The 11,143-nt window shown below is 40.2% G+C and overlaps 1 protein-coding gene across 2 annotated transcripts in view; it reads left to right on the top strand.

Annotated features, from left to right (window-relative positions):
* The first annotated feature begins 656 nt into the window (after positions 1–656).
* WARS2 (tryptophanyl tRNA synthetase 2, mitochondrial) overlaps positions 657–11,143 on the top strand; it is a 105,784-nt gene continuing 95,297 nt past the window's right edge. For both annotated transcript variants that reach the window (XM_055402049.2, XM_055402047.2), the window contains exon 1: positions 657–761. In XM_055402049.2, the coding sequence (XP_055258024.1) occupies positions 672–761 (90 nt within the window). In that variant the 5' untranslated portion in view covers positions 657–671. The remainder of the gene's footprint in view (positions 762–11,143) is intronic.

Raw genomic sequence — 11,143 nt, 5'->3', positions numbered from 1 at the left:
AGTAGCCTGTTAACTCTTCTCATAATTTAAGCTAAAACTCAAAATGCTTTCTTCTGTCAAGTATCTTCTTCCTTCTGACGCCTTCTTTAGGGGAGGCTGAAGCACCACAGTCTTTACCATCCCACTTCCCCAATGTTGGCATTTACTTCTTTAACACCTAAAACAGTGCATCATTTATCTGCTACCCCATACACTACTTGAAGGCAAGATACGTCTTTCTTTGCACTTTCAATACCTAGCAGACGCCGGGTTCAGCAAACATTTGCAGATCAAATGCATTAACGAGGCCACGTATGTCTCAAAAAACCACCTGCTGCCCTCTAAGAGGATTAGGGAGGTCCCACTGCCAGAGAAACTTCTTAAAAGCTTGCCTCAGGACGGTTAGGATCCGAAAGGCTTTTTCACTTTCTTCCAATTTAAAACGCTGTTACTAATATCCCGTCCTTCAAGAAACCTGCGCAAATACTAGGTCTCCATGGCATATACTAAAGTCAAGACCGATCCGGATCCTATCCCACACCTGCTCTGCGAAGGCCGGATACCCCCAGGCACCAGCTCAGAGGACCGCCCCGAGAGCAAAGGCGCATGCGCAGCAAGCAAACGCACTGCGAATCTGGGGGCTTCCTCTGACCAGATGTCACTCAAAACAAGACGGCTCCGCCCTTTTCAAGATGGCGCTCCACTCAATGCGGAAAGCCCGTGAGTGCTGGAACTTCATCCGGGCACTTCATCAAGGACCCGACGCTGCTCCCGTTCCCCAGGTAACCAATGCTACCCCTTCTTCCGCCGGTTTCCCATCTCGCTAGGTCCTTCTCGCCCCGCTTTCCTCCCTCCTTTTGCTTCACCCTTCCCGTTTTCTCTGGAGAGTACCGAGCTCTTCTGTCCCTAAGGTTGATTCGCCTACGACTGCCGTCCTTCTCGGAGCGTGGCGACGTTGCACGGATACGCGTGACGTAACGCGCCCCTGGTGGGAGGAGCGCGCCGCCTCTCGCCCACTTGGCCTTAGTACCTTCCTCTCCGAGGGCCGCACGTCCACTGTTGCCGGGCAACCCGGGAAGCTCTTCCCTGTGTTACGTTGTCAGACACCGGAGAGCTAGTTCATCCGGCGCTGCCCACCTAGTCCTGATGTTGTTGCTGTTTTTACTTTACTTTCTCTAACAGTAAGCCAAGGGACCTGGCGGAGAAATTGGAGAAGACATCTCATTAGTAACTAGACTGTTTAAGGAGGTGCACCCTCTTGGCATCCTCCCCTCTGGCAGTGCAATACTTGAGCAATATCAGTGTATCTTCCACTCTTGATTTCTCCCCATTGTCCGGTAGCAGACCTGTATCTAGAAGGTTCTATGAAGGAATTTAAGCAAGCTTGACAAAGGTGTGGTCCTGTTCTGGTAGCACTGCTGTTACCAGGCTCCTCTGTCCATGGAATTCTCCAGGCAAGAATATTGGAGTGGGTTGGGTTGCCATGCCCTCCTACAGGGTAACTTCACAACCCAGGAACAGAACCCAAGGCTCCCGCATTGCAGGCGGATTCTTTACCATCTGAGCCACCAAGGAAGTGTGACATGACAAATCACTTTATCTCTCTGGACTTTCAGCAAAATGGGTGGAGGAAGGGTTAGACTGATGACAGTGTTACTTTAAGCTTTGAAACATGAGTGGCTCCACGATAATGAAGCCAAAGTAAAGCAGTGATATTGTCAAAACCCAGATATAAATTCAACTTGGTTTTCTAATCATCCCATTATCTACTTAACTTTCTGTACTTAAGTGTTTTTCATAGATATTGGCCTAACCAGATTCTTGTAAGAATAGAGGATATTACACTGGAAAGTTATTTATCAAAACAGTTATTTAAATGTTGTTTTAAATTGCGGGTGGCATAGTTAAGTAAGAATTGATTGCGAATTAGATAAATACAGCAAATATCCCTCTCTTTGAAGTTTGGAGATTTGACTCTGTAGTACCAGAATTGGTTGATTACTGGGAATTCTTGGTGTCCCAGAGGTTAGGACTTTAAGGTTTCACTGCTGAGGGTGTGGGTTCAATCCCCGGTGGTAGAACTAAGATCCCACAAGCTGAGGGTGGGGGGAAGATTTGGTTGATTACTATAGTTAGATACTATATTTCTAGCTAATAGTAGCATAATAAAACCTGTGAATCCAAAGTTACTAAATCTTAGACCCAAACTCCCTCTCATAGCAAACTCAAGAGTTGTGAATGTCATGAGAAACAGAATCAAAGAGAAAAGAAAAACAAACTACAGTCTGCTAATGCTTGTCCCGGGAAGTTTAGGGCATTAAATCATTATAAACGCTAAAGAACAGCATTTGAAATCTCTACTATTGTTTCAGTGGCATTTATGAATACAGTTATCTTAACTGTTAATCTAGATTGTTTCAAGATGTAGATTCTCCAAGATAGTGTTCTCAAACTTTTAGTTTAGCTTTTGGTAGAATACAAATTAAATATAGGAAAGAGCACTTCTTAAAGCATAATTCTACATGTAAATTTTAAAATTCTTTTTCAGATTCTTTTCCATTATGGCTTGTTGCTGGATAAGGGATATAGTTCCCTGTGCTATACAGTAGGACCATGTTGTTTATGTTTTATAGATAGTAGTTTGTATTTGCTAATTCCAAATTCCTAATTTAGCCCTCCATTTCCTCCTATAATTTTCAGTCATTAAAAATGATGGTTTGAAGGACTAGTGCAGTCTTTTGATAGACCAATTGAGAAAAGATACAAAATTACATTCACAGTGTCATTATAATATTATATTTGCAAATAAATATTTATGTAAGTATCTATGTACAGGAAAAACGACTAGAAGGAAACAGCTGTTCTTAACTTCTTTTGCTTTCTCTTTGGTCTTCCTAAATAATGGATTAAAAGTGATTTAAGTGTTCTTCTTTAAGCTTTCTGTATTTTTCACATGTTCTAAATTGAAGAGATACCACTCTCAGACCCAGAAAAAAGTCTTAAAACATAAATCTTCAGATGAATGCATAGCCATTATATCATCTGTGCTATTGTAGATCTCTGAGGGAGAGTTTGTGGGACAGGACTTGTCCCACAGTGCAGTTATTTAAAATGGCCTTAGAAAAGTTATTAAAATGGCTTTAGAAAACGAAAAATTTATGGCCGTTTTCCCTGTATGTATCTTCTTTTTCACTTGAAAAGCTTCCTTTGAAGTCAAAGAGATTTTGTGAACAGATGCAGAAATATGTGAAGGAAGAATTGGATTCTTAAACCAGATGCATTAGACACTTTTATGGTATCTCATAACCTTTGTAGAAAACAAAAATTATTTTTCAGGGATATAATATAATGGAAAGAAATGTATATTTATCACAGGAATGATTCTATCAACAAGTAAGAAATGGCAATTTGCTTCTTATTAGTTTTGGCTGTACAGTTACTTCCTGAGGTGAGAAGCAAAAGTGGATGAACCATGGCAGTACTTTGCCAGAGTACTGAGATTCGTGGGTTGTTTTAATGATTTCCTATGAAGGCAAAATCTTGGTTAATAACCTTGGTATTGGGGACCTTAGTTATCTCAAGAGGAGGCTTTTGCCCTTCAAGGCTAAATGTAGAATCAAGTTTAAAATGAAAGCTAGAGAGAAAACAGAAATAATGGTGTATCAAGCCTTACTCATTATGAATGTCTACAATTTATATGAATGCGGTTTATTTTGCCAGGTGTTACCTGACAGAAAACCATTGAAGTCTGACAAGATGAGAGTAGTCACAGAGTCAGAGGAATGAAGATCTGACATTTTATGTTTAAACACTGATGGCATTAGGTAAATTTAAGCCTGTCATCATTGACCAAACCCAGAATCCACACTTACTTAAGCACTAACTTATGATTGTATTGTGCAAAGAGTGAAATATTGACGGTTAGTAGACTTTTGCAAGAATATTTGTGATCATTCAGGTAAAGTATAAAATGTCTACATTTTATCACTGTTGAACAACACACTTCTTATTAGCTGTCCCATCCTGGATTTGGCCAGTATTAACATACTGTTTCTAAGGTTTATGGTCACTAAATGTGACCTATGGTTATTCAATGCAGGAATCATGCCTGCAAAAATAGGCAATGTATTAGATTTTGGGGGAGCTCCAAAATCACTGCGGATGCTGACTGCAGCCATGAAATAAAAACATGCTTACTCCTTGGAAGGAAACCTAGATAGCATATTAAAAAGCAGAGACATTACTTTGCCAACAAAGGTCCGTCTAGTCAAGGCTATGGTTTTTCCAGTGGTCATGTATGGATGTGAGAGTTGGACTGTGAAGAAAGCTGAGCACCGAAGAATTGATGCTTTTGAACTGTGGTGTTGGAGAAGACTCTTGAGAGTCCCTTGGATTGCAAGGAGATCCAACCAGTCCATTCTAAAGGAGATCAGTCCAGGGTGTTCATTGGAAGGACTGATGCTAAAGCTGAAACTCCAATACTTTGGCCACCTCATGGGAAGAGTTGACTCACTGGAAAAGACTCTGATGCTGGGAGGGATTTGGGGCAGGAGGAGACGGGGACAACAGAGAATGAGATGGCTGGATGGCATCACCGACTCTGTGGACATGAGTTTGAGTGAACTCTGGGAGTTGGTGATGGTCAGGGAGGCCTGGCGTGCTGTGATTCATGGGGTCACAAAGAGTCGGACATGACTGAGTGACTCAAGTGAACTGATTAGATTTTTGATCTTGTGTTTAGTTCTTACAACAAGTCTTTTTTAAAAATTGCTCTTTTTTTTTTAAAGCTTTAAAAGAAATCATTTGGGATAAAGAGTCACAAAATTAGTACAGAGCATTCCTGTATATGCTTCACCAAGCAGCTTCATCTTGCATAATATACTTATCAAAGCCAAGAAATTAACATGGGACAATTTCAAATTTCACCGATTTTTCCACTAGTCTCCTGGTTTAGGATCAAATGCGGGATCCCATATTGCATTTAGTTGTCATGTCTCCCCCAATCTATGGCACTTCCTCAGTCTTTCATGACCTTGGCCTTTTTGAAGAGAATTGGTTAATTATTTTGTAGAATGTCTCTCAGTTTGGGTTTGTCTGATATTTTTCTCGTGATTAGACTGAGGTTATGGATTTTGGCACTAATCCTCCAGAATACTTCATATCAAGACTTTAAGATAGGTATTAACACTTTATTTTAAGCATCTAGAAGTAGACTTTAGTTAAGTGACTTGCCTAATGTCACAATGCTAATTTATTATGGAATTAGGATGGTAAAATTGACTGTTGGCCTTTCATTCCATATTTTCCAATTAGTATTTGTTGTTTGAGATTTCTGTGATCTTAATGGCATTAAATTGGGGTAGTGTTCCCAGTGACTCTTTAGCTTTTCTCTGCCTTGTCCATTGTCTGTCCAACCAGCAACATGAACTAATCAGCCTGGAAAGCTGTCAGGACTGCTGCAACCCTCTGGAAATTGTGCTAGCTGCTCACTCTGCCAGTTTGATTTGGCTACCTCCTCTCTGTGCTTTTCTTAAATAAGGATGTTGCGTGGATCCACTTTAAAGCTCCTTTTAAGCTCAGTCTATGAGTCCATTTGTTTAAAATGCTTTTTAGGTTAATTTTCCATGTGAACTGACTTAGCTTATTCAAAACAATAGTATTTTAAAATCTTTGAAAATCTCTTTGTGTAGCTGATGAAAACTGAGGGTAACTGCTGAAAATACAGAGGAGAAAGTGTGAATCAATGCTGAACATTTATGCTAGCAGCCACAGTCAGGAAATGCTGAAGAGGGTAAGGTTTCTGACTGCCAGAATCTTTCTCAGTATACCTATTGCATGTCTACAGGTTACAGAACTGTCTGTGGAAGCTTATACGAATGTGTGTGAATGTGTGTGTGTGTGAGCACACGGATGCTAAGTTGCTTCAGAGGTGTCCAACTCTTTGCAACTCTATGGATCATAGCCTGTCAGGCTCCTCTGTCCATTGGATTCTCTAGGAAAGAGTATTGAAATGGGTTGCCATGCCCTCCTCCAGGGGATCTTCTCAACCCAGGGATCAAACCTGCCTCTCTTACATCTCCTGCATTGGCAGGCAGGTTCTTTACCACTGACACCAACTGGGAAGTCTCTTTCTATATATATCTATATACACACACACATATATATATACACACACACACATATAATGTATCTATTTTATATTTAAGCATGTATGTATGCATATCCTTCTGTCTTTCAGAGAGGGAACTAACATTTAGCTAAGGCTTGTTATGTGGTAAGCCGCCTTGTTATGTACTATACAGCTTTATCTTATTTACTTCTCACAAAAATCCTGTAAATATTATTCTATCCATTTTATAAAACTGGAAACTAAGGTTTGAAGAGGTTAGAAAATATTCCCATCAGAGAGCTGGTAAATGGTAGTGCCAGGATTCCCACTCAGCCTTTTCCCATTTGCCCAGTGGTCTCTTATCAAATAAAATCGTAGATGAATCCCTCTTAGATAAAGCAGATAAAAGTAGAGCATTTTTCTCAGAATGGGTGAAAATAATTGCAAATGAAGCAATTGACAAAGGACTAATCTCCAGAATATATTACTACAAGCAGTTCATGCAGCTCAATATCAGAAAAACAACCCAATCAAAAATGGGAGAAGACCCCCAAAAAAGACATTCAGATAGACAACACAAACAGTGCTCAACATTGCTCATTATTAGAGAAATGCAAATCAAAACTACACTGAAGTATCACTTCCTACCAGTCAGAACAGACATCATCAAAAAATGTACAAACAGTAAATGCTGAAAAGGATGTGGAGAAAAGGGAACCGTCTTGCACAGTTGGTGGAAGTGTAAATGGATACAGCCACAATGGAGAACAGCATGGAGATTTCTTTTAAAAATATAGGAATAAAACTACCATATGACCCAGCAGTCCCACAACTTGGCATATACCCTGAGAAAGCCATAATTCAAAAAGACACATGTACCACAATGTTCATTGCAGCACTACTTACTGTTTGTGGCAGCTAGGACAGGGAAGCAATCTAGGTGCCTATTGACAAATGAATAGATAAAGAAATTGGGGTACATATGTGCAATGAAGTATTACTCAGCCATAAAAAGGAATGAATTAGAGTCAGAATGAATTAGAGGCCTAAGCCTTCCTCCTGAATTTCCACAGGATAAATGTACAGGCTTATGATAGGAGCTGCTCTGCCCATGTGAGACACTAGATGCAGAAAGATAATTTATAGGCATAGAGGTGATACATTGACTCCAGCATGACTGAATTTAACCCTGCTCAGGCATTGACAGTTTTCTCTCTATATAAATTCTTATCTGTGAAAATGAAGTCGCTCAGTCACATCCGACTCTTTGCAACCCCATGGACTGTAGCTTATGAGGCTCCTCCATCCATGGAGTTTTCCAGGCAAGAGTACTGGAGTGGGTTGCCATTTCCTTCTCCAGGGGATCTTCCTAACCCAGGGATGGAACCCAGGTCTCCAGCATTGTAGGCAGACACTTTACCGTCTGAGCCACCAGGGAAGTCGTACCCTACCTCTTATTCCCAGTCAGAAGCTTAACACTTTTTCTTAACTACCCTGCTTCCTGAGCAAAGCAGGGTCGTATCTAGGTTCATCCCACCCCATCATCTGACTGTTTATGGTCCTGTAATCATGTACCAAAATTCATCTACAGCTCTCTTTTTTCTTTGGCACAGTCTTCCTCACATTGAGCCTACTTCTGGTTGGCTAAGAACTGCATTGTTGACTGCCCTTTTGTCTCTTCAAAAGCACAGTTGACCACCCTGATTTCTAACCCATAGAGGTTCTCTCAATTTCCACTTTTACATTCCCTGCCCTCTAGGCTGGGACACCAACCAGTGGACAGAGATGTCAGTTTCTCCTCTGCATTCGCGTCCTGGTGTTCTAGTGAAATTCTACAGTCCCAGGTAACTCCACCGTGGATGGAGCACCTAATGACCTTGGTTACACTGCTTCTTATTTAAGGTTCTTGGAATAATGATTGTAGATTTTTCATCAATGCTTTCAGAAACATAAAATAATATAACGTATCACAAATAACAGTTTTCAAGTGGAATCTGTTATTTCCATTAATAATTTTCTGCTCTAATATAACAGTTTGTAGTTTTCAGAATGCTTCCCATATTCTCCTTTAATCTTGAGGACAACATGCAATGTTTTGTTGTTTAGCTGTCTAAAATATTTACTTATTGATTAAATTTTCATTGTATCTTCCCATTTTTCATTATCATCATCATTTATTGTTAGAAGAATCCACTGTGTATTTATTTGCCTTTCTCTAAAAAATAAGACAAAATTAGCTTCTACGGAACAACACATTGGCCTTTTTAAACAGTCAGTTCTACATGTATTTCAGCAGGTGGAAAAACTTTTTAAAACAAAAGTATCCATATTCTTTCAGTTATTCAAAATCTTGGAATTGTGGAGGCAAGCTTCAAATGTGTTTCCTTGTAAGATATACCCAAAGGAGGGTATAACTTTACAAATGCATTCTTTAGTAACTAATAGTACATATATCCATCAGTGCATGCTCAATTTAGGATGATAAAAATAACTGGAACCAAATCAGCACAACATGAAGCTGTCCTGAGGTTGAATGTAACAATTCCTAGAAAAGAAGCCTGGCGGTATTGACAGTTTCAATGATGAAATTTTCACTTCCCAGCAGCGGGGGTTTCTTGGAACTGTTTACATATTCAGTATTAGGACATTGCTAAAAAAGATAAACTGAGACACAGGATTGAGTCACCTTTGTCCTGAGGCTCAGGCTGAGGACACAGAGGGGACTGGAGCTCTCAACCAGCCGGGCCCAACTTTGAGCACAGGGAACACCTGAGCAGTAGGGCTATTAAAAGCCACACAGCTCTTCTATGCTTGTCCTTTGTTTCTTCTTGGAAAGACTTTGTTCACTCTAGATACACATGTTTCTAGAGCATAGAATGTTCAGAATTGTGCCTGGCCCTCGAAGAATTTATTTATTTATTTATTTTTTACCAGTTCTGTAATGATGATGAATTAAACAAGTAAATGTCAGTATCCTTTAAAGTTTTAGTTCAATAGGTATTATTTTCTTATTTGTACTAAAATTAATTCAATGTTTAATTCATTTGGGGGCACTGGTCTGATGGGACTGCGATCATTTCAGTTATTTCGGAATCTGATGAGAAGGGAAATGATGCCAGCACACTTTTATTGAGTGTTTACCATGCACCATACATTGTTTGAAACACTTGACACTCATTGGCTTGTTTAATCCTAACAATGCAGTGAGGTCATTGTTAATATTAGCCCCATTTTACAGATGAAGCTACTGAGAGGTTAAATAACTCACCCAAGGTCACATAGCAAGTATCAGAGCCAAGATGGTAACCCTAGGCAGTACTGATTCCAAATTCTGTGTACTCAATGTATTAAAAGACATTAAATTCTGAAGCAAATTACCCATGTTAATATGCTGGTAACTGCCATGCAAAATTTTAAATCTGTTCTGTGAAAGTCACTTATATATCTTGCCATGATAACATGCAGAGTAGAAATTATAAATCACCCTCTGTTGTTGCTGAACCTACAGTCTTGTTTGGCTCAATGAGTTATGAGAAAGGAGCAAAGCTGTCTTATAAATTTATATCCGTGTCTCTCTCTGGCTACTGCCACTAGGATTACCCTGTGTAAAATAAGGGCTTTTAACACATAAGTCCCTAGGTGCATGTAGGAAGTTGTGTTTATACACAGTCTATAGCTGCAAGGTCAACCTGTGCACAGCCCTGCAGGCGGAGGGGAGGTGGTGAGTGCTGAAGCTTATGGATGGCCAGGGGACCACTATCTAGGGTCTAGTTGGGATTTATGGCCAGAATACTTTCTTCAAAAGTAACAGAGGTGCAAAGTGAGAAGATGGGAAAGATTAAAGTAATTAGTGTTGTGGGGCATTTCTACAAGGAATGAGTAAGAATTTTATTCTAAAAGATTCTCATTCCAAAAAGTTCTTAGTAGAGTCTGTTATGAATTGAAGTGTTATTACTAATTAGTACATTAGTTGGGATGCTGTTGAGGCTTCACAATTAGCAACATTGAATAGAATTCATTTTACACACCAGACAAAGGGCTTCTCATGAACATTTCCTTATAACTCTCATGAACAGAGACTTTGTATGGACCATTCTATTTTACATTCATTCAGCCTCACTCTTTAATAGTTTGAACCCCTTTTGGGGAGCAGGAGAATGTAATTGTGAAGGGAAATGGAGCTGTTTACTTAAATCCCTGATTTGGATTCCTGTCCTCCCAAGGGGAGAATGGTCTGAGCAGCCAGTTCATAAATTTACTGGAAGAGAAAAGAGCCTCTTGGGTTGGGGGTAAGTGTGCAGCGTGAAGGTGGAGTCCCAAGGGAGATGTTAAGGACCAGATGATGTGGAGCCCTTGCCAATTCTAGGGAGAGAGCCAGGTTGGCGCTCCGTGGATACTGGTTACCTGGCCATCTTGGTTGTGAAGGAAATTCCTTCTATGCAGGCAATATTGGCTTCTCCCATGGCTGGCAAGTTTCCAGGCGCCCCCATACTGCCAAGCTGTGAAACTCAGTAACTCAGAGAAGCCAGTGTCTAGAGACTCAACAGTCATACAAACATTACACTTGTCATCTTAAACTTGACTGACTTCTCACGAAGAGAAAGTGTGGTAAAGCAGAAGGGACATGGCTTTCGGGATCAGTCAGACCAGATGCTAACTGTGTGATGTCAGGCAAGTTATGTAACCTCACTACACCTCAGTTTCCTCATCTGCAAAGTATTAATAGTAATACTCACATGGTAAAACTTTTATGTGGATTCAAAATTCTCTCATATGTGTAAAGTCCCTTGGCCAATGCACAGTGCCTGGTGGATCCTCTGTGCTTTATGATGATTGTCTTCAATGATATATAATTCTTCTCTCTCCTCTACCTCTTACCAATCTTAAGAACCTTGTGATCCTTCTCATCTCCATGCTATCCTTCCCCTCATCCTCCCCCAAAGTCAATCTGACCAGATTAACCTCCCCAAAGCAGTGTGCTAATGATGTTGTTCCCTTGTTCAGAAATCTTTGAGGGCCTCTCATAAAGTTTAGACTCCTTATAACCCCACATTC

This window comes from Moschus berezovskii, chromosome 4 (genome assembly GCF_049115385.1).
Source record: "Moschus berezovskii isolate FMDL1 chromosome 4, NW_MosBer_1.0, whole genome shotgun sequence".
Lineage (NCBI taxonomy): Eukaryota > Metazoa > Chordata > Mammalia > Artiodactyla > Moschidae > Moschus > Moschus berezovskii.
Note: the sequence above shows the minus strand (reverse complement) of the source record. Positions and strands in the feature narration are given on the sequence as shown.